The following is a 25,117-nucleotide window of genomic DNA, read 5'->3' on the forward strand; positions in this document are numbered from 1 at the left end:
CTTTTAAACTTATAAAGATGACACTATCTACTTTTGATATCAATTAACAGAAACTAAAATGGCGTATTTCCTCATCTCAACTATGATCATTAAAAAAAAAAGTGCGAACAAGGTAAAAAGACTAGTAAACTGAAGCTGAAAAAAAAAGGTGTGCGTGACATAGATTTGATCAATAGCATATCCTCTGAGAGGCTCAAGGAATGAAATAGAAATTTTGCTTGTAACTGGTACACCACTACTTTTTTTTTTAAATTTTTTGGCAATGAGCATGGAGCGACGAAATAAACGCGCAATATTGCCCGATCCAGTTATAGAGGGGAAATAAGAATAAAAACCTTCCTAAAGGACAAGAAGGGAAAAAAGAAAACGAAAAGGAAAAAGAAAAGAGCAGTATTTTGGAATTAAGAGAAAATATAAGGAAAAAAGTGAGAAGAAACAACTTAAATACAAACCAGACCAAAGGGACCGGGAAGACACACACTATTACTTGGACAACCAATTCAGTATCTTGAGACCAGGATCGACAGGATCAGGAGGAAATTCATCATGAAAGTAATAATCAAGTTCATGTAGAATTGTGTAAAGAATAGGACATAAAGTATACCAGCTCGTACAATCAGAAGGACGATAAGGTTTATGTAGTGGAAGCGATAAAAAGGTACAAATGCGTACAATATTGTAATTTTGGTTCAAAAGGCCGTGTGTCGGCATACTCAACATGGATAGTGGGATTAGATACATGCCTTGGTAAAAAAAAAACTGTGCCTAGTTTAGTATCTTAAGGGTCTGGATACTTTTAATTTCGTCTGAATTCATTCTTACAGTTGTCTGAACACTTTTTCACATTTGTCTGAAAACCTTTTTGAACCTGTCTGAAAATATTTTTCAGTTGTCCGAATTTAATCGTAGTTTATGATGTGCTCAAGTGGGGTTTAAAATAAAATAAACTACGAGCTAGCATGACGTGCCAAAAAAAAATTATTATCATTTTTTTTCTTTTCTATACTAGATGTTTAAAAAACCTTTAGCCAATTTAAAATCATTCAGCCCTTTAAGATCTTCTGATCGTCGACGTTTTCAAAATGAGGCATACAATGCTTACCCTTCTCTAAAAGAGATCTGTACCAGTGATGAAGAAGGCGCGCCTCATCATTTAATGCCTGATGATCTTCAAGCAGCCAAATTTGTTTCTCATGTAGGTACACCTGGTATTGTCTACAAATCTGAGAAACAAGCTTTATGGATCTCGATAGAAAAACTACCCCCTATTCCAACTGGTAAATTCATATTTAATATATTTATATATCTATAATGGTTAACAACAACAACAACAATAAAAAAAAATAGTCTATACTATGTGGCAGTATCCTAATATGCTACCAAAACTTTATACATGGTCACCTGTGATTCATAAACTAATGGAGGGAGCAGGTAAAATTTTTATATGAAATAAATAAATAAATTGTGTATATTATATTAATTCTTAACTACGATTCATCTCCATCTACTTTTTTTTTTTTTTTTTTTTTGCCCTAGATCTAATGATTCCTGGCTTAGTTCTTGGTTCAGAAGGCGCTTTACCTACTTTAAATACAGGCGACCTAGTTGCTATTACTATTAAAGGCTATTCGTAAGTGAATTTATAAATATAGATGTATAAGCTTAAATTTATTTATACCATTCATTCATATCTATGTATTACTATTATTATTTCAAGTACTCCACTTGCTATTGGCACTATGGCATTACCAACATCAGATATCAAAATTAGATCAGGAATGAAAGGAAAGGCAGTCCATATTATTCATGTTTATCAAGATTATTTATGGGCTATGGGTGATAAGTCAGATCCACTTGAATTTGAACATATTTCAAACTATGATGAAGAAGAAGATGATGATGATGATGAAGAAGAAGATGATGATGATGATGAAGAAGAAGAAAAAGTGGAAACAAAAGCGAAAGTAAAAGCAATTCATGATGAAAGTAATGTCGAAAAAGTAACTCAAGAGCAACAAACTACAGGAACCACACATTTAACTACAAAAGGTAAAAGAAAATAATACAATATATACTTCTTTTCACTTATTTAAATCAAAAAGAAATTGATGAATGGCTTAAAAAGTCATTATATCAAGCCTTGATATATAAAATTAAAGCAGAGAATATTTCAACTATTTTGCCTATATCTGCTTCATCTTTCTATTCAGCCTATATTATGCCTTGTAGACCGGCGGATATAGGAACTGAAGTGGACATTAAGAAATCCAGTTGGAAGAAATTACAAAAATTCTTAAAAACAATGGAAAAATCAGGATTATTAAAAACAAAAGAACAACGAGGTGAAACGATGATAATCTCAGTTAACTATTCACATCCAAATCTACAAGAAGTGAATAAATATAAAACAATGGAAATACCTACCACTACTGTTAACAATAGTAAAAAGGAATCAACAACACAGCAAAGACAACAAAAAGATGAAATACAACAAGCTGATATACAAGAATTATTTAAACCATTAGGAGATCATATAATTCAATTCTTTAAAGAAGCAAAACATGAAAAGGATAAAATGTATACAATTCCTGAAATTCGAAATGTTTTATCCGATTATATAAAGTTACATCAATTAGCAGATCCCAAGAATCAAAAGTAAGTTTTTAATATATTAACAAAGGAAAAAAAAACACTATTTCTAAATTATTCATTAAGGATGATTATGATTGATCCTATTTTATGTGATGCAATTTTAGCTAAAGATGAATATAACACAATACAAAAATTAGGTCGTGATCAAATACTTCATAGGTAATTTATCAATGAGTATACAAAAAAAAAGGGTGTATTTAAATCATCTATATGCATGTATAGAATTTGTCAAAAAATGCAACCATTTCATTTAATGACTTTACCTGGAAAGGAACCTGTTTTACGTAAAGGATATCCTAAGCCAATTGAGATCACACAAGAGATAAGACAAGGAAGAAAGACGATCACGAAAATAACTGGAGTAGAAGGCTTTGGATTAGATATTGAAGAATTAGCAAAGGAATTAACTCGCTTGTGTGCAAGTAGTGCTACATGTAAGCATGCATTATTATTCTTATTTACAATGATTGATTTTATTTTATTTTATTTTAAAAGATAATCCTATTCAGGGCGTTAGTCCAAAAAATCCATTATTTGAAATCATGGTTCAAGGTCCTCAAATCAAGAATGTTACTGAATTAATGATTAGTAAAGGTGTACCTAGGAGATTTATTGATACATTTGATAAAACGTCCAAAAAAGGAAGGAGATAACTACTATTTTAAAAATTCTTCTCTTTGTAAAACTTCTTTATCTAATTTAATTAAAATTGTTGTTCTTTGAGGGAATCCATTTGCAGGTACTGTATGTGCTGTTACTCGTGCAGGCTAAAAATAATGTACATAAATATGAATACAGTATTAACAGTTAATAATAAAACTTACAAATTGACAACCATCCAGTACAGCTTCAACAATACCAGCTACAAATGCATTACAATTAAGCTGTGAGAGTTCTTTTGGAACAGATATATATTTTGTAAGAATAGGTTCATTATCTGAAATCATATCTATTATTTATAAATATTAGTTTTTTTTTTTTTTTTTTTTTTTTTTTGTCAATGTATATATGTACATTCATCTTCATTCTCTGTACTTCTTTCAAGTGAATCAGCTTGTTTTCCAAATAATGCTTTCCAAACTGTGGTATGAATAAAATAAAGTACATTGATCACCTTAATTTCTCTTTTTGCTACCTTTTCTCTCCAAGCAAGTAGTTCAAGAACACGAATACCAACACGATATCCAAACTCATTTAATCTAATAAATACATTAATTCCTACTCAATCAATCGTTTCAAATTATTCATTACTTTTTCTCTAAATCTTGAATCCCATTAACTCTCTTCTGAGCATACTGTAGCATTTCTGAAAAAAGAAAGGTTTGTGCACTTAAACTAACCTTTTTATTTATTTATTTAATTGACATGAGATGGCTTTTTATTAGCAAGACTTTTAATTATTATTATGGTTACCTCTGCTCCTTTACTTTTATTCAAATTTTTTTCAAGGATACTTTTAGCACGAGTCATACGTTGCTCACTATAAATGGAAGATTGCATAGAAGGCCGAGGTGGAAGTTCACTCATGATTGTATATTTTGTTCGTTTATTATACAAGAAAATAATAATAAAAGAGAGAGAAAGAGTTTTTTTTTTCTTGTTCCTCAGTAATTCCAACAAACCTTAATTTTGATTGGCAGCTGTGAAAGACTTCATCATAATTCTCAAGTACAATGAGTACACATCAAATTATAAATAATAGGTAGTTGAATTTTACTTTTAGTTTCCTTTATTAACCATAGCAATAAAAAGATAAAAAATAAATAAATATCAAGTTACAAAGCTCCTTAACGTATTAAATGAATAAGAATAGTAGATAGAATTAAACATAAAATAAACACTTGTGTTTACCATTAATATCAATAATAATAATAATAATATAGAAGAAAAGGGATCAGCTGTAGAACATTTAAATTCTAATATTGAAAGTACCTTTGTCGCTCTCAAGGACTGTTCTAGCTTAAAAGAGACTTCTTTTGCATTCAAGACAGAATTGACAGCAGATTATCAGGGATCTCATATTGTTTATGCATCAGATGAATTTTATGGAGCCGCAGATAATCTTATCAAAACTTCTTTAAATAATATTGCTATTCAAAAAAGAAGAAGAGAGAATGATAATACTAATGAAGAAGGTATAGGGTAAGCTTTTTTTTTTTTTAATTATAACAAGTGTAGACTTTAATTCCATTTTTGTTAGATGATAATCAGCAGAATGGTTGGCTTGTTAAACGTCATGAAGAAAATGCCATGTAATTTTTTTTTTATGGCATTGCCTTTTATAATATCAGAAAGATTCATCAATATACATAAATAGTGCTGTTATAAAATTAGGAGTCCCTGGAAGAATAATTGGAATTGACATTGATACTACTGGTTATATTCAATGTGCTCCAATCAAAGCAAATGTAAAAGGATATTTAATGCAAGATAATAAGTCTGAAGAGGTACGTATAAGAATCACATATATTTACAAGATAGGAATGAAACTTATCTGTGAGTTAGATAGTAGAGATACTTACCGATGTCACAATTTTGCCTAATGCCCATAACTTTTTTCAAGTTTTAACTTTTTCAAATAGAATTTATAGTCATATACAATTAATGGTTGTACCTAGTGGTGGTGTTGTAAAACATAAATATAGAACCCATTTTGATCAGTAACCTCATGTTGTTCTTTTTTATAGTCTAGATTTCGTTGTTATGGTGAAGTAGTTCTTCAAAACGTTTTATATGATGAAACTGTTAATCTAGCATCAACAAGACTTGGGGCTCAAGTTATATATAGACCATCTGATATTATTGGAGAAGACATACCTTGTATCATTATTGACCGAAAAGATTCAAGGTAAATGACTATATAAAAGCAAGACAAAAAAAAAACAGACTTGTTACTGGGATAATAATTCATTCTTTTCAAGATATGATGGTTGGATAACTCCAAGAAAACACAAAACACAAGAAGATTATACGATTATAAAGCTGGCTAGACTAGGCTTTGTCGAACAAATACTTGTTGATACATCACATTTCTTTGGAAATGCACCAAAGAAGATTATTATAGAAGGATGTTCCATAGATGTGGATAAAGAGGTATGTATTATAAACTGTCTTCAAAAAAAAAAAAAAAAAGAAAATAGATTTTTTTTTCTAACATGAAAAAAAAAAGTTTGAACAAAGAAACTTATTAGAAAATACAAGTTGGACAAGTTTAATAGATACAGAATTAATGCATTTTGAACTTCTTCCTAATATGCTTCATACTTTTACCTGCTGTTTCAATAAATCCATTACACATGTTCGCTTTCGTCCTATACCAGGTAAATTACAAGTCAAAATAAATTTATTTTTTTTCACATATAAATATACTTATGAACATACTAGATGGAGGCATACAGCAAATTACTATCAAAGGAAAGTTTTGTAAGGATATCCATACTACAGTATCTCGCGTTTGAAAATACAAAAAATAATCTTGAAGCCCAATAAATTTTTTTGTTGGTTAGTAGAACTTATGATTGAATAGTAAAATACATGTATGAGCAGTAAAATGTTCTTATCATCAATACAAATATACATTTCACCGAAAAAAAAAAAATCGGAATAAAAGGTTACGATTAAACATTTTTTTTTATTATTTTTATAAATTAAAATTCATAAAGCGACCTATGGGCACATAGTATATTTATTATATTGAATTGCCCAGGTCAGTTCAAATTATGTGAAAAAATAGTATCTAAAAACCCTCTTATGGGACAAGAGGTAAAAAGGTAAAGGAAAGAAAGAAGAAAATAAGGTGAGAAAGAAAGGGGGGAAATATTGCTAACAAGTTTAAAGGGACAACCCGTTGAGTCATTTCCTGTCTGGATCAAGAAGTGGAGGGGGTAGTTTATCGTGCATTAAGTAATCTATTTCCTGTAGAATGGTACACATAACTGGCCAGCGATAGAACCAGGCAGAAACATCCTGAGAATTTCGGTACTTATGCTGAGGGAGATGATTTAAAAGAAAGGACAGAGGATCTGCTATTGATCGTGGCAGAATAAAAGGTTACTGAAATTCGGACTACAATCTGGGAAACTAGGTTGGGCCATTAAAAAAATAATTGGGTCATTCAAAAATGACATACAGATGCGAAAATGGGACAGAGAAGAATAATTTTTGAATGACCCAATTATTTTTTTATTGGCCCAACCTAGTTTCCCAGACTGTAATATTCAAATTTTCTGATTTGTTTTTTTTTCCTGGACTGATCACAGCATAAAACAAAGAATATGTATCGAAATAAGAGCTAGTAATCAGCCCAATTAAACCGGGAAACCAACTCATGAGATTTTACAGTAGTTCAGAGGTAAAAAAAAAAAAAAAAAAAAATATCGTCTTTGGTGAACAAATTTTCTATTTGGTGCGTCTTTTGTGTTTTGTATTATAATATTATGAATCATTAAAGTAGTATCCTTAAGAATTGCTAACTCCTCATCACTAACTAATCTTGAACGTTCAAAGATATATCCTCTAAGTAGCGAACACGTTAGACACGTTTACAGTTATCTTGTCTTTATTAGCTGATTCTTCAATAACAACAACTTTATTTTCATTTTCTTCGACTTGCACATTATTATAAAAGACTTCTTAAAAAGTTTGCTGCATTAAAAAACACACTTAAGCACTGTTTTTGATTTTTGAAATTATTTCTAATTATAACCTTTTTTACCTTTATATGGAGCAAAATTCACATATAAACAATTAAGAAGATACATGTGCTTACAAGCTCTCATTTTTATTATTATTATAATATTAAAGATGCGAATAATAGTCACTCGTGTAACATTTCATTATAAAATGATATAAAAGGCACGAATGTTTAATTTCCTTCTTTTTTTTCTTTTTTTTCCCTTTTTTTTCAGAAATGTGGGGAGCCTGTTTTATGCCGGGCTATGAATAGCACTGAAAATCGCCCCGTCTGTATAGTGCCTCCCATGGCTGATGGAAGGTAACACAGACTCATAGAATAGTGAATTAATGTTTATTGATAATAAGAGTAGTTTAAAAAAAATTGACTACAAACAATATTGTTTCATCATATACAAAAGTGTTAGACATCTGGAACTTGTTTCGTAAAATAGCCCTTTTTGTTGCAATAAACATTCAAGAGGTTAAAACAATATATGCATTATGAATGATAATAAAAGTGTGATATTACTTGTAAAATATCAAATAAAAATAATAAAAAGACAAAAAAAAAAAAAAAAAAAAAAAAAAAAAAAAAAAAAAAAAAAAAAAACGTCAACGAAACCGAACAATAATTCTAAAGTCAATTATTTTATTTATGACTTTAAATTGATGGGGTATTTATAAGAATTGTTAAAGAGGTCTGAGATAAGATGTAAATCAGAAAAGTGTTAGTTACAACTGAATAAGGCACGTTATAGATAATGAAATGTTAGAATCTTTAATATTGTTTGATAAAGTGGATCAAGAGAGCTTCAGGGGAATCTAGATAGAATTCCTTGAATAATTTTCTGATCTGCATGTTTAATCAAGAAACATGACATTATAAGTCAGCTCATAACAAGCATTTATCAAAAGACTAAGTATCTACCCCAAATTTAATTTAATATAGAAGGAAGAAGAAGAAGAAGAAAAATGAAGGAAAAAGGAAGGGAGGTAGGTAGATATAAAGAAAGAGAGAGTGAAAATAAAATCAGACAAGATAGAATAAGATTGCGAAGGACAGGTAAAAATAGAGGAATAGAGTTTACTATATTATATTATATTATGTTATTGGAATATAGTAATGAATCAATATCAATCAAAGCATAATAATACTAGTTAAAATTAGCTACAAATAGCTACAATTAGCTACAAATAGCTACAATTAGCTACAATTAGCTACAATTAGCTACAAATAGCTACAATTAGCTACAATTAGCTACAATTAGCTACAATTAGCTAAAACTGGCTTATATACTTATTTTTAATTCTATTATATGTATTTTATGCATTTTCAGTAAAAATATTAATTATATAGTTACTTTTATACGGTATATATCTATTAATTTATTATTATATAGCTACTATCACCTAGACAACTTTAACTTTTTTTTTTCTGACATTAATTTTAATGCCTAAAATGGTATATAATTAGCTGAAGGCCAACGGTAGTCATAGACAACACATATATATTATACTATGCTATTACATCATCCTCATTTTATGATTTAATAAGGGGAAAATCATATAAATCATATAAGTTATATAAGTTATATAAGCCATATAAATCATATAAATCATATAAATTATGCAAGTCACATAAATCATATAAATCATATATAATAGAACTTGAACATTTGCTAAGATTTAGATTGAATCAGATCAGATTAGATCATTTATTGACAACTCATTTCAAGTAATGGAGTGTAATTATGACTCAAACATCTAGATTTTTTATTTTTATTGTCATTTTCTCTTTTATTATATATAATATTATATTGGTTCCTTATTGTTCCTGAATTATTTTAGTACCCTCTAGATTATATAATTTAATTTGCTTGTATCAGCACTGTCAAGACAAGATTGAAATACCGCACATATAATTTAAAAAAGAAGTCAATCAATCCATACATACACATGTGTATTATTTATTCTCTCATAATATCAATAATGTAAGGAGTGTTTGTATACGTCATCTTTTCTTATCTTTATTTGTTGTTTATCTCTACTTTTTTTTTCTCTTTTGTTTTTTTTCCATAACCCCAGTTATTTAAAGGGTATTTCTTTTAGCTTTATATCTTTCAACTATACATGTAAAAGATGGTATATACAGATATAATACATAAAATGAAACGATAGAGGTATTATATAAAATAAAATAAAAGGGAACAGAGTGAAATAAAAGATAAAATGTACTTACGCGTATTTATTTCAAATATATATAGACATATGTATAGACATATATATATAGACATATATATTATAGATTAGTCTTCTGGCTTCTTCTTTTATATTGATGCTAATGCTAAAGGTTTATTACGTCTTCTATTTCATGGTAATCCTATATTAACTGTTTTAAAACACACTATATACTATCTACTCACCATTAAATTGTTATTACTACTACTAGAATAGAGCAATACTATCCTTGTTATATCTTCCTGATGCTTATCTCTTCTTATATATACTTTACTCTAATCAAGTATTTAGTATATATATGTATATATTTACTTATTTATCTATCCATGTGTACAAATAGACATAGCTCTCAAAAAATCCTAGCGCTTATCTTATGGCATACAATATTAGGTCCGTTCCTTTCCAACTACAAATGGTATGCAAGCTTTTTGTAATTTTAGAGATTGCCTAGGGGTAGCATCCACCTTCTTAACTACTGCTTGAATCATGTTTTCCACCAAAGATGATATGGGGCATCCCCCCAGACGAACGTAACGGAAAGAAAAAATTCAGTGAAAAAAAAAAAAAAAAAAAATAGTAGGTATATTGGTGCAGTAAAATAAAGTAAGTAACTATCAAAAAATACAATTTCCTCAATTCTCTGGGGGGGGATAAAAGGAGTTGAGCACGAAAGCTCTGTCGATTAGGATAAAAGCATATTATATATATATATTATATATACGGCTTATATATATATATATGTATGCCGCAAACCGCTAACAAACTCTGAATTACAAGAAGTCCACTGTGTATCATTTAGTAAAAAGGCCTTTACATCACTCATACTTTAGACAATCAATACGGTTTTTTCTTTCCTTTTTGTCAGGTTTGTTTATATTATATATATATTCTATTAAAGTATATGAATGACGAGGAAAGAAAAAAATTTAAAAAAAAAATTAAAAGAAAAAAAATACTACTAAAAACAATACTATTACTACTGCTACTACTACTACTATCATTGCTGTCTCTATCATTGCTGCTTCTATTTAAGTTTATGATCCACATGTTTAATAAAGAAACAAGACGTTATAAGTCAGCTCATGACAGAACCAACAGAATACAATGACAACATAAAGCCTGATATAACGTACTACTCTTATGGTAACACTAAGGATCTTGCGCCTGTCATAGTGGAGATTCAGAAAAAGATGTCACATGGGTTTATTGCACAATTAATGCGATATTCATTGAATGTATCTGATTAAACAAGCACCCTCCCAATTGTTTTACTCATCAATATTGATGAGTTCTCAAGTAAATGCTTTCGCAAGGAAAATTTTGTCAAACGCAACAATGAACTGTACTATATCCTTTACAGTTCACTTTGGGCAAAACAAGTTCATATCTGCAATGCTGATTCGATCACATCGTTTATACAAGTACCGATGCCAAAAATGATTGCACTAGTCCACTTTATAACACAGCAAGAAAAGCATATTATCGCTTTGGATGAATACATGGATCCAATGCTTCAGGGCATTTAGACAATAGCTTACCAAATCTTTACCAATAAATCGAACAGCAGAGTGATTCAAGATACTGAGATCAAATCCTTTTGCGATATAACTATATCTCAATACAAAAAAATTATTCGTAATAACAGTTTGAACGACAAAACCTCTCAGAAACGCATTGCAAAATATGCAGAGGATGGTATTGACTTTGCAAAAAACTTTAAACAACACTGTACAAGGGGAGAGTACATCTGTGTCACACCAATTCAAATCACCAAACCGAAGGATTTTATATTTGTGAAGGAGTTCATAGAACAAAACCAAAGCAAAATGAAATGAATATCGTGTTATAATATTGGGATCAAGGTAGGTCTATTCGATAGGTTTGCATCCTATTCAACATTAAAAATGGCCTTTCATCGCCACATACTTTGAGTTGATCTCTCATTGTGCAACCAATAGCTTCCCTTACTGTTAAACTTTTTATACTAAATTTGTTTCTGATGCATTGTACCTTCACCTATTAAAAAACATAACGGCTTTAGTGAAAAATGATTGGCCCGTTACTTTCATTACTTTCGTCACTTTTGTGGTATTTGTGCATACTTCTTACTAGTAAATCGAATTAGACTACACCTGAAATACAAATGCCTGCTAATATCATATCTATTTTATGTATTTTATTGGTACTGAACTTAAATAATCGAGAACGATTTTTTTTATATAAACCAAAATCATTTTGATTGATGAATCTTGCCTCACTTTTAATAAAGGATTAAAGAAGACTCATTTCACTTAACAGCCTATTTTAAATTTATCAATTCATCAAAGTCAAAATCTCACAACTTTCGTTAATTTCGCTACTTTTATAGTTCGCTTTTGCAGCCACCAAAGTTCGCTTTGGCTTTACTCAATTTTCGTGTTTGCTTTCAAAGATTTATGTAAAGTGGCTCTCTATTGAGGCGTTTTTGGAAGTTATTGATAGAGTGTCGGACAATATTATGAAGAGCCTTTCTGCTAATACTTTTGCTGGCTTCAGTAATTTTAGTTTTTAAGTCCTTGGTGTCCTGAAGCTGACTTTGCTTGACAATTCCTTTGATAATCGACCAAAAGTTTTCAATTGGGTTGAACTCAGGTGAATAAAGAGAGAGATATACCACTCTATGGCCTCTCATTTCGATCATTGTCGTTATATCTTGCAGGGTATGGATAGGTGCGTTATCCATAACAATGTAGAAGTCTTTCATTTCTGGGAAGTTGTCCATTTCATTTAATGTCTTGGCTAATATAAACCTCATGTGCTGTCTATTAACAGTCCATTTATGCATCTTTTTGTTTGTAGGGAATTTTCTCTTTCTGCCTTCAGCAATCTTAATCTTCTTGGGCTTTAAAGGTTCTCTAGTCTCAAGAGCAATAACATTGTTTGCTGTTATAGCTTCCAGAACGGTATATATAATAGCATGAGTAGTTGGTGTTTCAACAAGTGCTGATGTACCCCTCATTGAACGAGCAAAAAGGCTTCCCATGTTGATATTGAAATCAGCTTCGTCTATAAATTCATTTTTTTCAAGATAATTCATATCTAAATTAACAGCCCATTTATCTGTCCGTTTGTAGCGGGTTTCTATATCCTCAGGGCTATTTCTTGCCAAAGTCTGAAGAATGACCCTTTTCATGGTCAAGTTGCACATCACACCTCGTTGTCTGAGGATAATTGTCAAAGAGTTCCATGAGATGCTGCTTTTGTTCCTACTGAAGTTGAAAAGGCTCTCTGTTGACCTTATTCGTTTGCTTCTCATAAATATCCCAGTTAGGATCTTTGAGTTTTTTTCTTTTAGTCCAAATTTGAGCCGTTCGTAGTTCTATATGTGCTTTAAGTGCGAAGGGGGCATCTTTTCAAAGCTTGATTCTATTGAAGTAATAGAGCACTGACTTCTGATTGTCAGAATGCATGTTGTATTTTCTATTATTCGCTGCTATTTGTGATAGTTCTTCAGCTACTTCCTCCATCTGCACATAAAGTTCTTCTACGTCCTTTGTAGGAAAGCAGCTTTGAAAAGCTCAGTACTATGATGTGACAGAGTCAATAAAGGGTTAAGATTATAAGGATCAACTTCTGTGACCTCATTTGCCTGCTTATCTATAAAATTTTGCCTTATCCGTTTTCGTAAAAAAAGATGCTACTCATTTGGTCGCTGTGAAAATAAAAGCTAAAGAAAACTCGAAAATGGAGTCTTTACCAAAACAAACTTTGGGGGGGGATGGAGTGGAGGCACTGTACCCACAAGGAAATCCAAAATAATGAATAATAATAAAAGGAAATATTTGTAATTCAAAACTTTATTTATTGTTATCAAAAAAAAAAAAAAAAAAAATTATATATGCATACAAGAAAGGATACAAAATGTTTTTTTTTATATTATGTTTATTTGACGTTTTTCTAATTATTTCTATTATATTATTCCCATTTTTATTTTCTTGCTAATTTATGGTATAATTTAAGAGGAAGCAACTTTAACAGCACCGTTGTAAGATTCCATGACACGAGCATAAGAGGGTAAACGCTTAGCAAACAAAGCTGCAATACCTTCGAGATCAATACGCCAGTCACGAGCTAATTCAAGAACAACACTGAAATAGTTCAAGAGTTGAACACCACCTTGTTGCATTCTTAACCAAGAAGCATCACGAACAGCTTCACTGAAAGTACCAGATGCATCAGTAACCACAAATACCTCATAACCAGCCTTTTTAGCAGAAAGGGAGACAAAGGAAACACAAACATCGGTAACAATACCAGAAATAATCAATTGCTTCTTACCGGTCTTTTTGACAGCCTTAACGAAATCCTCATTATCCCAGGCATTAATTTGACCAGGACGAGCGATTATAGGAGTATTAGGGAAAAGGCTTTTGAGTTCAGGAAGCAAAGGTCCATTAGGTCCATCCTCACGAGATGTAGTGAGAACAATAGGAAGATCAAAGTATTTAGCAGCTTCAGCAAGACCCATTACGTTATTAAGAAAAACATCAGGAGCATAATCTTGAACCACGTTGAAGAGACCAGTTTGATGATCAACAAACAAAATAGCACTATTATTCAAATCAAGACGTTTGTATAAATCGGCAGTAACAGATGAGACAAGGGCGGCAACGCCAACAACAGTAGCAGTAAATGAGAAACGCATATTAATAGTTTAAAGAGACTTGATTTAGTAAATTACTTCTTAAAAAGAAAGATGATATTATAATAATAATAAAAAAAAAACTTAAAATCTGCAATGTTTATATAGTTTTTTTTTTTTTTTTTTTTTTTTTTTTTTTTTTTTTTTTTTTTTTTTGATTCATGTATTTTTTTTTCTTTTTGACGGCAGTCATCATATGGTTTGTTTTAGTCAATTTGTAACCAGCAGATTAAATTAAATTTTACAAATCATTACTAATAGATTATTTAGCAGAAAGCTTATTATTCTTTTTATGTATTACTCTATACTAAGCCCCAGTTTCTTTCATTCTTCTAGGTAACAAACGCTGATCAGTATATCATTTCAAACGTCATCTCTTCTTAATTGTACTATTCTAAATAGTAGAAAAAATAAAAAAAAATATAAAATTCAATCAATAGAATAGAAGCTATCAATCAAGGAACAAGCTTTATATTTCTACTATTATAGGAATTTATTATTATATTTTGACTAATATTTTTTTGTTTGTTTACTTGAAAAGAAATCATATAAAATCATCAAGATAATATTTAATCCAATTTTGAAAATTATTATTATGGACCTTTTTTTTTTTTTTTTTTTTTTTTTTTTTTTTTTTTTTTTTTTGTACATATTAAACTTTTACAGGCATTGCTTGATTACAAAAATCCCGAGATTCACTTTGTCAAATGATAAATGAACTCTTATCTGATTAATAAATAATTAATCATTTAACAGTAATACTAAGGAGAAATTGATAATACATATATAATAGCTGACAAATTATTTTGTTGTGACACTAACTGAAATTACATTTACACAGCCATAAAAAAAAGGAAAATAAGTTACACATTTCAATGACATAAGAACTAGTTAACACATACTTGAATTATAGTAATTAATGCTTCAACAGATTTTATCAAATACATTCATTCTTAAATTATTCAAATAAAATGATAATATTATATCTATTACATAACTAAGATGAATGACTTCTGCTATAAAATACTTCCTTATTTAATAAACAATATACAATACAAAAAAAAAAAAAAAAATAGTATTAAAACCAAAATGGTATTTTACCCCACATACATTTTTTTCCAGATCAGTGATTACAAATGTTTATCAATCATGTCTTAACTTTTAAATCAATACAAAAATGGTTGCTTATTTAATATTAGATCAGATAACAGTTATTCTAATCCATTATTTGAATTATTACTACTAGAATATACGAATTATATTCCATAAACTTATTTATAAGATAGATGGCACTTAACATGTTAACTAAAGAAATCTTTATATATAAACTATAACAAATTTTATTTATCTTATTTATTATATTTCTTTACAGCTATTATTGAAAGATAGTGTATCTTTTCAATAAAAATAGAATCATCTCTAACATGGATTATTCACTTTATTGTATCTTTTTTTCTTTTAATCACAAAATGTCGAATCAAAATAAATATTCTTTAATATATAATAAATATGAAGGAAGTTTCTAATTGTTGTCTTCTTAAGCTTTTATTACATAACTGCTACTGCTATTATAGTAGAAGAATGCCAAAAGTAAAGAATTGCCAAAAAAAAAGGGATGACAGTCACAGAGACTGCGATATTGTTTTTTTCGCCTAGTGTCTGCAATTGAGGTTACTATTTATTTATTTTTTTTTATTTTATTTTTTTTTACGCGTGATAACTAATTCTGTTTGGACATTCCCCTTACGACATATACATTACTATTTTTGAATAAATAATTATGTCTCCTATCTTCACCATACCAACATGGACTGAAGAAAATCGTTATTTACATGATGCTATTTGTCAAGCACGAGCTTCTGAAGCGTCTGCTAATTCCTTACAACAGCTACTCCAATTAAATAAGGACAAGTTTTTAAATCTATTAGATAATGAGCCTAGGAACCCTTCAGATAGAAATATACTTAATTCAAGTAAGTGGAAATTGAACACCTATTATATTTTCTTTTAAAATTTAACTGATTATTATCTATTATTTTTTTCTTCTTCACAACCTACAGATAAAGCCTATATTAATCGAACTTCACATAATGTTACCAAGGAATTTGTTACAAAAGCTTTATTTATATCAGATCAACTAGACATTAACGAGCATGTTGCAGCTACACTCTTAATGCGTGGGACTGCAGAGTTTTCTCGTGTTAGTAGTAATTCTATTGACACTGCTGTCCTTCTTTATCATGGAGAACGCGGATATTTATTAGCCTGTCTTGATGTTATTTTAAAATCAGCAAAGGATTCATCAATTAGTGAAGAAATTAGAACTGTATGCAGCCAATTCATTGCTGAATTATTAAGAGAACAACTTACTCTCAGCAACGGTACAACTGGTACATTTGTTTCAAAACTTCTAATTACTTTGGAAAATCTCAGTAAAACAATCGATGCCATTATTAAAACAGGTAGCATTAGTGGTCAAATGCCTGAAGCAGGAAGTGGAAAACTAGGAGAAGACATTTCAGAATTACGCATTGAACGATTAGGTGATGAGCGTGTATACATTGTTCAGATTTTATATCACATTATTTCTTTGTTTAATATTGAAGCCAATGATAAGATTTCTATGCTCAAATTACTTGAAGAAGCAGAATTGTCCGACACAGCCACAGCCTATATGATCATTGCTTTACTATCTGCATTATCTAATAGTAACCAGCCTGAAGAATCAATACTTAGTCCTTTAACTTTAAAATTTATCGATGACTTCCATCAACATATTATGACACATGGCTCTAAAGTACCTGTAATTAAAGCTGTAATTATTCTTCAATGGATTTTATATTTATCTGATCCTGTTCGTATCAATCAAGTTATTGGTACAGAGCATACTGGTAGAAGTGAGGCTGATATTCAGAAATTGCTTGATTTTTGTATTACAACGGATGTGTTTAGATTCATGAATGAATACCTGTTGTATTTCCAGCAACCCAATGCAATGATTGATACTGACAGGCAAACAATAAAACAACCTAATGGAAATAATGATAGCTCTTCAAAGACAATTAATTTATCTGATTATCACAACTTTAATGCAGATATTCGTAATGAATTCCAACCATTTGTTATTTATGAATTAGAAAGAATGAGTGTTTCAATTATTTCTATTCTATCCAATACTTTACAAAAACTTAAATATAAGGAAGAGGATTCAAAAACGATTGTAGAACAATCAGCCACAGTGGACAACACTTTAGCAAATGGTTTAAACGAAGTAAAACAGTGTCATGATCTAGAATACTTTCTCTCATTCTTAGCAAGTATATTTCGTAATCGTGTTAATGAGGGTCTTATCTTCTGGAATCGTGAGCAAGGAGGTTTGCATCACTTTGTTCGTTGGTTGCTTGATATAAAAGTTCCAGAAACTGTAAATGCTGCTTTCGATTTCTTTAGCTCCATTGCAGTTGGTGATGTTTGTGCTCTTAACGTATTTCACTTCTTCAAGTTGGGTATGGATCTTGATCTTGCGTCGAGTCATATGTTTTCCTGGGGAAGGACACTTTCTGTACTCCAACATTATACACTTATTTTCAAAAATAATTCAGAATCTGAACAACGAATTCCTGCGGTTGAAACAGAATTAATTTTAAAGTTTCTTGGAATTTTAAAACAATGCGTTCAATACTGTGTGGAGGCTCGTAAATTCTTCTGGGAAAACGAAACTATTCGTCTACAGACAATCTTATTTGATCTTCTCAACTGTCCAACATCCACAACCCTTCGCGCTGCTATCTTTGATATTTTATCTGCATTTTGTTCTGATTGGGGAGGAGGTATTGAAGGCGTTGGAAGAAGAATTTCTTACCAAATGTGGAAAATCATGGAAAACAGTGACATGTTAGTCTCAAAACGTAAAGTACTTCCAGATAAGTCACAATCTATTACTCAACCTGCTGGTATATTGCAAGAATTGGAATTTGAAAAGAGCAGTCGAGTCTATACTGAGACCTTATCTGTTATTCGTTTAATTGGTTCCGCTATACACACTCAAAGTAAACGTGAGGCCTTATTGCTAGGCTTCCGTGACCCAGAATCAAGCATTCCTCTGGACCTTGGCAAGGGCACCAAAAATCCTGGTGCCATTCCTTTTATTTCACTTGTCATTGATGAAATATTTGTTAATCTTGGAACTTACAAGTATAATTTTGCTGAAGCCCGTTGGGAATTAACCGATGCTTGCTTAATGGTGATGGAAAACAGTGTGGAATCATTAAATATTAAGCAATTTGAAAGTTTAGAATATAGACAAACTTTGGATAAAGAATTAAAGCCTACTTCAAACAATTCATCTATTGCGTCTACTTTACTTGGGATTTTAACTCATCCTGGATTTCAAGTCATCATTCGTATTCTTTCTGGCGGACGGATTATTGATGAAATTTTCAATACAATTGAAGAGTGTGCAAAGAAGGAAACAAAGGATGTTGATAGCATGCCTTATCATAAGAAGTGTCTTCTTCGATCTTTACGTTTATTGCTTCGTATATTAAAGATTCAAAATACTTTTTGCAATATTCTTATACCTTATATCGTTGGATTCTCTAAGAAAAAGACCTCATCTGAATTCCAACTTGGAGAATACGTTTTTGATCCATTGCCATCTGTAGTCCCTCTTGGTCAACTTATCTTGTTCCATTCTAATATCTTGAAACGAATTGCTCTATTAGTAAACTATGAAGATCAAGAAGAGGTCTGCTTCCTTAGTACTAAAATCCTTAGTATGCTTTGTAGTGTATCTAAAGATAGCCACTTTATTGATAATCAAGCCTTAAGTCGTTCTGCGTCTTCTACATCATTTTTCGAGTTAGGAGCAAACATGACTAAAGCCCTGAGTTCTTATGATGAAGCACAAGCTATTATTTTTGGTATAAGCGAGCGTTTAAGCATCAATATTCCTGAAGTCACAACATGTGATGATTATGAATATGATATCAATACGATTCCATTTTGGCTTGCAGAGGAAACATTAGGAAACACATATAATTACTCAAATAACCTTAAGCCTCGTATTAATTTATCGGTGCGCATTGCTATATTAGATATGTTGCTAAAAAATATTCAACAATCATTTTCACCAACACTCACCGAATTTTTATTGAGTTATGATCTGTCGAACAAGAATCCACTTAATAAGATTCAGGATACTGAAGCGAATCAAGCCTCTATGGTTTGCTTCCATGCTATTTTAAATATGCTTAGACAAGGGATTCACAAAAATTTGAATGAAGGTGATGCTATGGTAGAAGATATGGTAGATTCTGCTGAACCATTAATTGATACTCATCCTATTCTGGCCGAAAAGTGTTACGAACTCATTTATAGATTATGCGCAAAGAAATCTCTATCCATATCTACTATGCGTTATTTACGTAATCGGGAAAATTTCTTTTATAAACAATTTGATACCATGGCGTCTCGAATTGAACATAATATTCAAACAGATTACACCTCTTTCCCAGGTGTTATGATTTGTGCTGATGGTGCTCAATATAAAACAGATTTCTTCAAATTAAGATCAAAACTCCATCAAAGGGCTTGGTTACTAAAATCCATTGCATTAGAATTACATACGACAGTTGCAATGAGACAGAAGAGCGAGACTAATAAATTATTAGAGTTACTATATGGACGTAAAGATACAATGTCTGAAGACGCTATGGATGTAACTGAGTCATCATCATCATCTAATCTATTTGCAAATACGAGTACGCACTTGTATGAACAGCCTTTGGTAAAAATGCTTGAATTAGTGAGTTCATTAGAATTTACTTGGGTAGATGGTCTCTTGGAGCGAATTAAGACATCCGATCTAAAGTATTTTAGTGACTTGAGCTTTGGACTTTTTGAAATCGAAAATGAACATGGTTGCCAAGTGTATGATGTACGCAAAATTTACAAGGTCTTAAAGGAAAGACGTGATCAATGTCAACCCAATAGTCCAGACTTGGCTAGCATTGAGCTCGAGATGGAATCCATTTTACTTTATATTGTTGCACAAAATCATAGCAGAGAAATAGCATATGCTAAACTTCATTGTTTAAAGGCATGGAAACAAGTAATACAAATCACACTTATTGAATGCTTTGATCTGATTTTACCGAAAAATCGTGAAGTGATTATCTACGAATTATTAACGATGCTATTACCAAAAGTCACACATACTACCGGATACGACAGTGACATGCTAAAGAATATGAGCGAAATTATCGTGACACTGGTAAATCAATTGCGCAAGAATACACCGGTTCAATCGATTTCACAACTTCCCATAGAAAAGTTTCAAACTATCTTTAATGGAATTACAAATTGTATCTTTCAAAAGGAGACAACTGTTACTGTTCGAGGGGATATGTATTCAGCTATAACTAGCTTCCTATTGTATATCCGAAAGCATGAACGAGACGAGTCTTTCAAGCAATTTGAACAGTTCATTATCAACTTGATTACTTTAGATAATGCTAAACTTTTAAATATTATTTGCAGTGATGCTGTTGATGGACTGGATATATGGAAAACTACAGCTTATATTGCACTTGATGCCTTGAATACTATGGCGCTTCATGCAGGCAATGATATTGTACAATCATTTATAATCGAAAAGAACTTTTTACAATATACTATTGACATGATTAGAAGTGATGATGCAGCTTTATCTAATTTACTTGAACAAACAGATGGTATATATATATGTGTATATGTAATTATAACAGAATTAGAAATACTAACATTATTATTAATTTTATTGCTTATAGCTCCTTTATTACCTTTATATATTTTTGAAGCTAGAATGTCTATACTTCTTCGACTTGCAATGAATCCCAAGGGAGCCGAGCTTTTGTATAATCATCGTATCTTTGAAATATTTGGACAATGCCAATTTACAAAGGCTCAACAACATGATCCAACGCTAATTGATATGGACATAGATGCTTGTTCTGAATTGTCTGAGCGTTATCAACAATTGATTATGCCAACATTAAAATTAATTGTTGCTATACTTTGCTCTTATGACGGAAAGAACGATCAAGTGTTATTGAAGGTATATATACACATCTATATATATATAAAAGAGAGAGAAAATTGTGAAGAATATTATGTTTTATTAACTTTTATTATTATTAGACAGAGAGCTGGGCAAGAAGACAACAATCTACTCTGGTTAATATAATTCGATATAAGCATCGTAGAATTACATTGAATTTATTAGAACAATTAAAATTAGTGACAACTATTTTATATTACATGAGCTGTCGTAAAGGTTATTCCGAGGATTTCGTAAGTTTTATTTTGTATCCAAAATAAATAGTTCTTTAAATTGAATGTGATTTTTTGTTTTATTAGATTAAAAGAGGTATTAATCAATTACACAGTTCCATGATACAGCTCGAAATTCCTGATAATTTGGCAAGCACTATTATACCAAGTACAAATCAAGAAAGAATATGGAATAAAACACCTGATAATGGTAAAGAAAGAATAATTTAATCTTCTATTATTGTTCTAATATCCAAAAAAAAAAAAAAAAAAAAAATGCTTAGGTAACGGATACTCATCACTCTTAGAAGCAAAAGCAGCTAAAATTATTACATCGATAAAGTATAATTTGGATGTATACAAATCACGCAAATAATACAATATATATATATATATATATAAAAGGAAATAATAATATTGTAATATGTTAAAAAATAAATTCATTTTACTAAATCAGCAAGCAATTCTATATTGAATAGAGGGAATGTAACTATTATTCAAAAGGCAAAGTGTGTGATGCTATTTAGTGTGTTGTTGTTATCTTATTTATAATACATCGTTTCTTAACATAGAATGATTTCTTCCAAGTCCAAATTATTGATAAAGTAGTCTATTTACATACATGTAATAACCCTATTAAAATAGAATTTATACATGTTTTAGTTGTTTAATACTGTCTTAGTTATTCCCTCTTTCTTTTTTTTTTTACTGTCCCTATCTTAGTTTGACTTTCACCCTCCCTCTTTCCCTTTTTTTTTTGTTTTTGTTTTTCAACTATATTATGCAACTGAAATCACTTAAAAAAAATAGTCTTTTACTTTGTTGAAATCAAAAGATAAACTAATAGTCTTTTTTAATGATGATAACTTAAAATTAAAATTTAAGCTGAGGCAGTCTTTTGCTTAGAAGCAGACTTTTGCATAGAAGAAGTACGACGGCGTTCCAACTTTTCTTGCTTTTGTTCCTTGACACGCTTAGCAAGCAATTGCTTGTATTCAGCTTCAGCTTCACGAGAAGCTTCGGCTCTTCTACGCTTGAGGGCTTGTCTATGTCTCTTACGTTGAAGAGTAAGAGGAGTAACAAGACGTTGGATCTTAGGAGCCTTGGTATAGGGCTTCTTACCCTCAGCCTTGGGTTGAACCTCACGACGAATGACATACTTACGGACATCATCAGCCTTGGACAAGTTCTATTATAGTTTCCCCGCCAAAAAAAATTAAAAGAATTAATATATACAGTTCTTCATAACTCCTTTCTCTAAAAAAAAGGGTTTTATCATAGAATATTCAACTTACAAAGAACTTTCTGATCTTAGAAGCACGCTTAGGACCAAGACGCTTAGGAACAGTGGTATCAGTCAAACCGGGAATATCTTGTTCACCTTGCTTAACAACAACAAGAGACAAGACAGAAAGATCAGAACCGACAATACAACCACGGACAGACTTTCTCTTACGTTCACCAGTACGACGAGGACGGTAACAAGAGTGACCCTTAGACATCAAGAGACGAACACGGTGGGGCAAAAGAACACCTTGCTTCATAGGGAAACCTTGCTTATCGTTACCACCAGTAATGCGGAAAACATAACCCTTAAATTCATCTCCAAGAGAATCACCAGAAACTTCTTGGGCCATACGCTTATCATAGAAACCACGACTAAATTATAAAAAAAAAAGTTCGGATTTAATTCCTAAGTTCAAGCTAATAAATAGCATCAATAATGACAAAATAATGTGTAGTTCTTATTTTTTTTTGACATGTGTTGATTTTGATTGCAAATTAAATAATCTGAACTAATAATCTGGACTATTATTGCCGTTTCTTTTCCTCTTCTCCCCCCCTTTTTTTAATAAATTTATTTTGTCATGATTGATGCTATTTTACTTCGAATGTTGTTAATTCAACTTACAGACGACGTTCATCTTCGATTTCAATCAATTTTTGGCAGCCGGTGGCTGGGTTGGCAATGTTCAACTATATGTATATATAAAATAAAAACGGGTCAGTATCATCGCCTTTCATCCATAGATAGGATGTAATATTGTGTTTGATTGTCGATTATTACGGACCTTCATACCGCAGATAGAGAGGGGGATCTATAGCTTTGGATGCTTCTCTTGTTGTAAGTAATTCCAATGTTTGAATGAAGATAAACTAAAAGTAAACTGTCCGGCCTTCGAACTAAAAGAAGTCGTCACGAACCGGACAAATTTATCCTTTTTTTTTTTTTTTTTTTTTTTCATTATACTGTCTGAAGATTTTTTTTTTGTTTTTTTTTTGTCAGTGAAATTTGAATTTTATTCATTTTCAACTTGTATATAGTTAAAATAAGAGGTAATTCGAAAGATCATTTATTTTCATGAAAAAAATAAAATAAAAAATAAGAAAACTAATGTAAAAAACAATAATTATATAATTTTTTAAAAATAGAATAATAAAAATGACTGAAGAAACACGCCCCACTGTTGAAGAAAAAGAAATTGAAAGTCCTAGTGAACAACAAAACGATGAGTCTCTTAAAACTGTCTTTCATGACCCCAAGAACTATAATGTAAAGCACCCTCTTCAGAATACCTGGACTTTATGGTTTGATAATCCTGGCAAAAAGGCAAATGCTGCTTCATGGTCTCAAAACTTAAAAGAAATTGTTGATGTTAATACAGTTGAAGATTTCTGGGGGTATTATGAATTAATCATTTCACTTTTTAGATTATAGAGACACTAAATCTTTCTCCCTCCCTCTTTATATGTAATATAGTGTTCATAATAATATTGTTAAAGTCAATCATCTTGAAATTAGTTCAAATTATCATGTTTTTAAAAAAGGAATTCGACCTGAATGGGAAGATCCTGCTAATGCTAATGGTGGTAAATTCAGTATTCAATTTCCTAGAAATAGAACTGGTGAGGCTATTAATGATTACTGGCTTAATTTGGTAAGTGTATAAGTAGAATTATAATAATTAATTAAAGAAACTTCTATATTCAATCTATATTTACACATTATAAAACTAGATCCTTACCATGTTAGGAGAACAATTTAAATATGAAGACGAAATATGTGGTGCTGTCGTGTCTGTGCGTAGAGTATTCTATAGAGTTGCTTTATGGATCAAAAGTTCCGAGAAAAACGAAACGACAGAAACAATTGGGTATTTGATTTATTCTAGTTATTACTTGAAGCTTTACATTTTTTGACACACCTTTTTTTTTTTTTTTTTTTAGTCGTCAATTGAAAGAATTCCTTAACCTTAATAGTAGTTTAGTTGTTGAATTCACCCCACACGGTGACTCAGCTGCTAAATCAGGTGAAAATAAATTTACCATCTAAAACATTATATAACAAAGTTAGAAGGTGAAATTTAAGGCACGTTCTTTAAAGAAAAAAAACTTACATGTCATAATAATAATAAATTAATCTATGTAAGTGTATCACCAAAAACTAACGCGTATTTTATATTTGATGTACACATAAAAAAAGAAGTAACGTTTTTTTTCCCGGATTTATTTTTACTTTCTTTCTCTTTTCTCTTTTATTTTATTTTATTTCCTTTCTTT

At 30.6% G+C, this 25,117-nt stretch overlaps 10 protein-coding genes across 10 annotated transcripts; 5 read left to right on the forward strand and 5 right to left on the reverse strand.

Moving 5' to 3' along the window:
- Nucleotides 1-1,009: 1,009 nt before the first annotated feature.
- Nucleotides 1,010-3,305, forward strand: BX663DRAFT_427508 (uncharacterized protein; the record flags this gene model as incomplete). The annotated part of the gene is made up of 8 exons (XM_051522627.1): nucleotides 1,010-1,277; nucleotides 1,348-1,431; nucleotides 1,558-1,630; nucleotides 1,718-1,986; nucleotides 2,103-2,655; nucleotides 2,716-2,811; nucleotides 2,875-3,086; nucleotides 3,148-3,305. The coding sequence occupies 8 exons, from the start codon at nucleotides 1,010-1,012 to the stop codon at nucleotides 3,303-3,305; spliced, it is 1,713 nt and encodes a 570-aa protein (XP_051386379.1).
- A 3-nt stretch (nucleotides 3,306-3,308) lies between these two features.
- On the reverse strand, nucleotides 3,309-3,956 carry BX663DRAFT_529156 (NO signaling/Golgi transport ligand-binding domain-containing protein; the record flags this gene model as incomplete). The annotated part of the gene is made up of 4 exons (XM_051530222.1): nucleotides 3,309-3,419; nucleotides 3,477-3,601; nucleotides 3,667-3,851; nucleotides 3,904-3,956. The coding sequence occupies 4 exons, from the start codon at nucleotides 3,954-3,956 to the stop codon at nucleotides 3,309-3,311; spliced, it is 474 nt and encodes a 157-aa protein (XP_051386380.1).
- A 473-nt stretch (nucleotides 3,957-4,429) lies between these two features.
- BX663DRAFT_558065 (galactose-binding domain-like protein) lies at nucleotides 4,430-6,110 on the forward strand (the record flags this gene model as incomplete). The annotated part of the gene is made up of 9 exons (XM_051531798.1): nucleotides 4,430-4,464; nucleotides 4,539-4,787; nucleotides 4,853-4,904; nucleotides 4,970-5,099; nucleotides 5,158-5,280; nucleotides 5,340-5,500; nucleotides 5,574-5,745; nucleotides 5,822-5,972; nucleotides 6,037-6,110. Exons 1-9 carry the CDS (start codon nucleotides 4,452-4,454, stop codon nucleotides 6,108-6,110), a joined length of 1,125 nt encoding a protein of 374 aa, XP_051386381.1. The 5' UTR covers nucleotides 4,430-4,451.
- A 242-nt stretch (nucleotides 6,111-6,352) lies between these two features.
- Nucleotides 6,353-6,692, reverse strand: BX663DRAFT_496288 (uncharacterized protein; the record flags this gene model as incomplete). Its single annotated transcript, XM_051525752.1, has 1 exon — nucleotides 6,353-6,692. A coding segment is annotated over one exon (171 nt), but the record flags the coding sequence as incomplete, so codon positions are not given.
- Nucleotides 6,693-10,445: 3,753 nt separating this feature from the next.
- On the forward strand, nucleotides 10,446-11,090 carry BX663DRAFT_558066 (uncharacterized protein; the record flags this gene model as incomplete). Its single annotated transcript, XM_051531799.1, has 2 exons — nucleotides 10,446-10,765; nucleotides 10,925-11,090. The coding sequence occupies exons 1-2, from the start codon at nucleotides 10,647-10,649 to the stop codon at nucleotides 11,088-11,090; spliced, it is 285 nt and encodes a 94-aa protein (XP_051386383.1). The 5' UTR covers nucleotides 10,446-10,646.
- A 1,460-nt stretch (nucleotides 11,091-12,550) lies between these two features.
- On the reverse strand, nucleotides 12,551-12,751 carry BX663DRAFT_427423 (uncharacterized protein; the record flags this gene model as incomplete). Its single annotated transcript, XM_051522618.1, has 1 exon — nucleotides 12,551-12,751. A coding segment is annotated over one exon (201 nt), but the record flags the coding sequence as incomplete, so codon positions are not given.
- A 691-nt stretch (nucleotides 12,752-13,442) lies between these two features.
- Nucleotides 13,443-14,298, reverse strand: BX663DRAFT_496296 (Isochorismatase-like protein). The gene has a single exon (XM_051525753.1). The coding sequence runs from the start codon at nucleotides 14,246-14,248 to the stop codon at nucleotides 13,559-13,561; it is 690 nt and encodes a 229-aa protein (XP_051386385.1). The 5' UTR covers nucleotides 14,249-14,298; the 3' UTR covers nucleotides 13,443-13,558.
- A 1,656-nt stretch (nucleotides 14,299-15,954) lies between these two features.
- BX663DRAFT_447871 (nucleoporin Nup186/Nup192/Nup205) lies at nucleotides 15,955-22,262 on the forward strand. Its single transcript, XM_051523706.1, has 7 exons — nucleotides 15,955-16,218; nucleotides 16,306-20,979; nucleotides 21,055-21,341; nucleotides 21,425-21,577; nucleotides 21,644-21,767; nucleotides 21,841-22,180; nucleotides 22,239-22,262. The coding sequence occupies exons 1-6, from the start codon at nucleotides 16,026-16,028 to the stop codon at nucleotides 21,930-21,932; spliced, it is 5,523 nt and encodes a 1,840-aa protein (XP_051386386.1). The 5' UTR covers nucleotides 15,955-16,025; the 3' UTR covers nucleotides 21,933-22,180; nucleotides 22,239-22,262.
- A 174-nt stretch (nucleotides 22,263-22,436) lies between these two features.
- BX663DRAFT_540183 (40S ribosomal protein S6-B) lies at nucleotides 22,437-23,796 on the reverse strand (the record flags this gene model as incomplete). The annotated part of the gene is made up of 4 exons (XM_051530743.1): nucleotides 23,629-23,796; nucleotides 23,469-23,533; nucleotides 22,852-23,215; nucleotides 22,437-22,745 (listed from the first exon to the last, which is right to left on the reverse strand). Exons 1-4 carry the CDS (start codon nucleotides 23,632-23,634, stop codon nucleotides 22,437-22,439), a joined length of 744 nt encoding a protein of 247 aa, XP_051386387.1. The 5' UTR covers nucleotides 23,635-23,796.
- A 12-nt stretch (nucleotides 23,797-23,808) lies between these two features.
- Nucleotides 23,809-25,077, forward strand: BX663DRAFT_191935 (translation initiation factor eIF 4e-like domain-containing protein). The gene is made up of 5 exons (XM_051521711.1): nucleotides 23,809-23,893; nucleotides 23,990-24,238; nucleotides 24,318-24,495; nucleotides 24,575-24,711; nucleotides 24,785-25,077. Exons 2-5 carry the CDS (start codon nucleotides 24,000-24,002, stop codon nucleotides 24,888-24,890), a joined length of 660 nt encoding a protein of 219 aa, XP_051386388.1. The 5' UTR covers nucleotides 23,809-23,893; nucleotides 23,990-23,999; the 3' UTR covers nucleotides 24,891-25,077.
- Nucleotides 25,078-25,117: the final 40 nt, after the last annotated feature.

This window comes from Cokeromyces recurvatus (genome assembly GCF_025118155.1).
Source record: "Cokeromyces recurvatus strain NRRL 2243 chromosome Unknown BX663scaffold_3, whole genome shotgun sequence".
Classification (NCBI taxonomy): Eukaryota; Fungi; Mucoromycota; class Mucoromycetes; order Mucorales; family Mucoraceae; genus Cokeromyces; species Cokeromyces recurvatus.